This window comes from Ostrea edulis, chromosome 4 (genome assembly GCF_947568905.1).
Source record: "Ostrea edulis chromosome 4, xbOstEdul1.1, whole genome shotgun sequence".
Lineage (NCBI taxonomy): Eukaryota > Metazoa > Mollusca > Bivalvia > Ostreida > Ostreidae > Ostrea > Ostrea edulis.
In genome coordinates, this window is record NC_079167.1 from 48,126,300 (window position 1) to 48,131,299 (window position 5,000).

The following is a 5,000-nucleotide window of genomic DNA, read 5'->3' on the forward strand; positions in this document are numbered from 1 at the left end:
CATATTTCAAATCCAAATTTAATGAATTTAGACATACTAATTGTCAAGCATTAAATGATTTTACAACTGCAGAAAGTCAAATTTTATACATCTTTTATTAATTTTACCTTCTAAAACTTGTGTACAAAATCTTGCTACATTAGTACAAATCATAATTTTACAGTTACTGTGTCAGTTATTCTGGTAAATTATTTTATGTTATTTTCCCCGCCGTGAGAAATGTTGAAGTTTGTCAAACAGATTGTACACTTAGCATACAAACTCCCACTTTCTGACTTTGAAACGAATAGATGTTTACTTGCATATTGTTCTTCGAATTTCTGGCTTCATTCGGTTTTCTTCTTTGGAGGATTATTGTTATTTCCGTCAATGCATGCCTTACGTTTAGTAGCAGCTGCCATATTGTTTATTTCAAAGCATTAAAATGATCGAGATTTTACATGTATATAGACTATCCAAACAAACGTAGTAACGAATATGGCTTGTTTATTATAAAAGTAAAAACCAATGACGGACAGCTCTAAAACTTTTGAAATGTCAACTAAGCGAAAATCGGAAGATATATAGTGAAATCGTAAGGCGTATTTTCGGCCCTAAAATCGTAAGCCTTACGCCAAAATTGTGAGGGTTGGCAGCTCTGCAGTATATTCCTATGTCCAGTTTGACACGTGACCTTTGACCATGTGACCTCAATATCAATAGGGGACATCTTCTCCTCAAGATTTACCAGTGTACCAAGTTTGATGTCTGCCAAGCAAAGGGTTCTCAAGATACTGAGCGGACAGTATATTCTTATGTCCAGTTTGACCCTTGACCTTTGACCATGTAACCTCAAAATCAATAGGGGTCATCTTCAATGTACCATTGTACCAAGTTTGATGTCTATCAAGAAAAGGGTTCTCTAGACATTGAGTGGTCAGTATATTCCTATGTCCAGTTTGACCCTTGACCTTTGACCATGTGACCTCAAAACCAATAGTGGTCATCTACTCTTTAGGATGTACCAGTGTACCAAGTTTGATGTCTGTCAAGCAGATGGTTCTCAAGATATTGAGCGGACAATGTCTTCCTATGTCCAGAGTAGATTGACCCTTGACCTTTGGACCTGGAAAACAATAGGGATCCTATACTCATAACCAACCCATATATGAAATATCATTACAATCAAGAGAATGGTTCTCAAGATATTGAGTGGACAACATGTGGTCTACCTACCGACCGATATACTAACAGGTGTAAAGCAATATGCCCCTCTTCTTTGAAGGGGGCATAAAAGGTTTTACAATGACAACAACACCTACAACAACAACAGACAATGGACAAATTTTGATTAGAAAAGCAGTTAATTGAGCCTTCAACTCAATTGAGCTAAAAACTTTAAAAATGAAACTTTTATCACTTTGTACACATGTATAAGAAAGACATGCTATTGTTAAACAAAATATGACCATTTGGACAAAATTACTTATTGTTTTCTGGTGAACATTTGCTCCTGCTTGATTTTTAATAAACTTCAACCTTTATGCCTCCCTGTACCATATTACTCAAAATTGTTCAACTGTTTCTTTTATAAAAACATACTTGTCACTTCCTGGTGTTGTTATTCTGTAAAATCTATGTCGCAAATTATGTTTATCACCATGGTAGCACACACTACACAAGTCATAATTTGTGCATTCTGCACATTTCCATCGAATCCCAAATATTGGCTGCTGTCTACAAGTGTCACACATGGTTCCATCATGTTTGATGCCTGACAAAAAAATAGAGAAATTAAAATCAACATTTGCAAATCAGTATTTATACAAAAATTTTACTTCTCTAATGAATGTCCTCTAGTGAATGTGATACAAGAATGTATTGATTTTTAACAATTTTACATTCAACACTGTATGAAATTATAGCTTGGTAAATAAATTTCGTAGAGCTAGTTAGATCACCTCACTTTATATTTATATAACCGCACTTTCTAAAGAAAGTCCAGGTTTATTGTTGTTATCATCATGAACCATATGTCTCATTTGTTGTCATTAAAACTGTGTCAACAATGATAGCACTATCCAAATGAAGTTCTAGGAGCTGAAAAGTTATGTCCCGTAGATGCGCAATAAGGTTTCGGAATTTTCATATTGGCCCCAGGGGACAAATATGCTTGGAGATATGGAAAGAACAGTTCTTATCGAGAATGGAATGCTTTGGGCTAAGATGGGAAGAAACTCAGCATTTCAATACTTTTTATTCATATACAGACATTGCAGGAAGGAAAGAAAGTCCTTTTTGATATGCTTAAATCATCAATAATATAAAATCAAATTGCATGATAATTGTAAAGTGCAAAAAGACTCCTAATGAGGTGGATTTACATGCAGCTAAAATTCATCACTAATTTCAATATTATTACATGTACCTCATATTACACCATCGATTAGTGTACAGTCAATTAATTTAGTGATTGTTGAGGTACATGGCTGATATTTTCTTACAAACTTAATAAGAAAAAAATCATTTTAATTCTAATTGAAAGTATTGAAATACATTTCACAATACTGTTGAAAATATTGCAATATGAAATTTCCAGCCCCACAAAATCTGTCACATCAGCTTAATATTATATGAAATAATACTTTCCTCTTTAATATGAATTTCTTGGATTCTCATACCTCGGTCCTTAAACCTCCCTCAACAAGACACCCATATGTTAAAAATCAAAATCCTTGCCATTAACGCACATCTTCAAGTTGTTTACAAAAGCCCTAGCTTTAAAACTGTGAAAGAAGTAGAAAGGACACACCATGCTCTCACTTCATAATATTTCCTCAAAACTGATTAAGTGCAACAACATGCAATTTTCTCAAAAATTTAAGAAAATCAATTCCTTGCCACATGCACATTTTCAATACCCATATAATTACTATGTAAAATAAAGTCCTCAATTGAAAATTGTGAGAGGAGTTAGCCAGACAAATTATGTACCTTTCATTTAAAATTAATTTTCAAATAAAGGGGCAAAACTCTTGCAAGAGAGGTCAAAATGGATCAAAATTGCAACATGATCTGGAGCGTCACCCACAAAGAAGCTACTTAAGTTTCAGCTTGATATGTGACAGAGAAATGGAAATAAAAACAGAAAAACCCTGAAAGGATATACAAACATAGCTGTGCCATAATATGTCCTGTCTAAAGACGAGCATATATAAAAGTGTATAAAAGGGTGACCTAAAAAATTACTGTTGACAAGTAGAGGAGAACAAAATTGGAAATATTCAGCAAAACTCTTAAAATGTAAATATTTCTTCTGAACTCCAATGAAGTTTTTTGTAGTCACAACTTGCAAGCTGTTCAAAAGAACTAAAACATATAATAATCTTTGTAAGATTCTTTAAAATAATGAAGTTAGTTCCTGTTTTGCAGTTACAATGTAATACCATTCAGGAAGAATTTACCATTCAGGAAAAATGGTTTCATTATCATTTATCACCCTGAAGAAGAATTTCATTTTTAATCTTAAAAAATCCTCCTTTTTTCATATCTCGACAATTTGTTGAATTTATACAAGTAGGAATTTAGGGATTTATCAGCCTAATTTGGGAAATGCTGCAAATGGGAAAACTTCATCAACAATTTGACAACATAAGAAACAAAATAACAAATGAAGCTATGCAATTGCATGTAACAGAGATTTTGAAATCTGCCTGTCCCACCAGCAAATCCGGTAAATATTTCTAAAGTCTGGTGATTTGTTGTATATATAAATTGGTCAGTATAAGGATCTGTAATGTGTAAACTATCAATATGGAACTTTAACCTCTATAACTCACACTAACAAGAGGCCCATGGGCCATATTGCTCACCTGGATTGAATTTCACGAAAAAATCTCAAACTTAAGTTTGAGTTTTCTTCTATTTGAGCAGTCAAAATCTGAGTAAAATCTCTGACTAAGTTCTTTTCGAGAAATCCAGCCCTGAGCAGCAGTTCCTAGCATGCAATAAACAAGCTTGAGCAAAACTATGATCATATTATACAAGCAGCTTGGTTCAGAAAAAAAAAATTCAAAGGTAACAACTAAAAATTCATTTATTATCCAAACTTGATTACAAATGCATTAATTATCATATGCCCTTGTAGACTGGTATGGCCTTTCATATTCACAAATTTCATCTAAGGATCAATGCTTTAATTGTGCCAAGTTCGGTTCCCTATTCATTCGCATGTAAAACTTTTGATTCCCTTTTGTGTCACCACCCTAACCCAAGGGGTCAAGAGTTTTACAAACTTGAATCTCCATTTTGTCAGGAAGCTTTCATGTAAATTTCAACTTTTCTGGCACAGTGGTTCTTGAGAAGAAGATTTTTAAATGACCCCCTTCTATTTTTGCATTTTGGTGATTATCTCCTCTTTGAATGGTGCATGGCCCTTAATTTCAACAAATTTGAATTCCCTTCACCCAAGGATGCTTTGTACCAAGTTTGGTTGAAATTGGCCTAGTGGTTCTGGAGAAGAAGATGAAAATGTGAAAAGTTTTCGCCGACACCGATGCTTAAAGAGCCACAAATACCCAAATATGGCTCCGTAAATTTGAGTTAAATAAAGTATCCTCATTTCAAAATTCAATCATGGTAAGGAATAGCTCAGACCTTCTTTCTAAACCCAGTGTATTTTTTCTGTGAGAATGCATGCATAAATCATATCAGTTGTGTTATTTTTGCAAATATTGATAATTTTCAACAATATGCACCAAAAATTAGTATAACCCCAGGCCTCGATCCAAAAAACATTAATGAATCAGGGTTTGAAACTAACTTGAAAACTTTGGTATCCCATGTGGGCTAATGAACCTTGCAATCATAGGGGTCCACATCAAAATTTAGTCGCCCACTGACTATAACACCTTTTATTTGAAAAGTATTTTCATGTTTTGTTATGCTGTTTGGTTTATACGACATACAACGGTGAACCGGCAACAAACAATCGGGACCCTGTGACATTTGATGGCATTACA

The 5,000-nt window shown here is 33.9% G+C and overlaps 1 protein-coding gene across 1 annotated transcript in view; it reads right to left on the minus strand.

The window, feature by feature from the left end:
* LOC125670997 (E3 ubiquitin-protein ligase MIB1-like) overlaps window positions 1-5,000 on the minus strand; it is a 140,518-nt gene that overhangs the window by 127,748 nt on the left and 7,770 nt on the right. Inside the window, exon 2 of the mRNA XM_048906473.2 lies at window positions 1,582-1,753. Within this exon, the coding sequence (XP_048762430.1) occupies window positions 1,582-1,753 (172 nt within the window). The remainder of the gene's footprint in view (window positions 1-1,581; window positions 1,754-5,000) is intronic.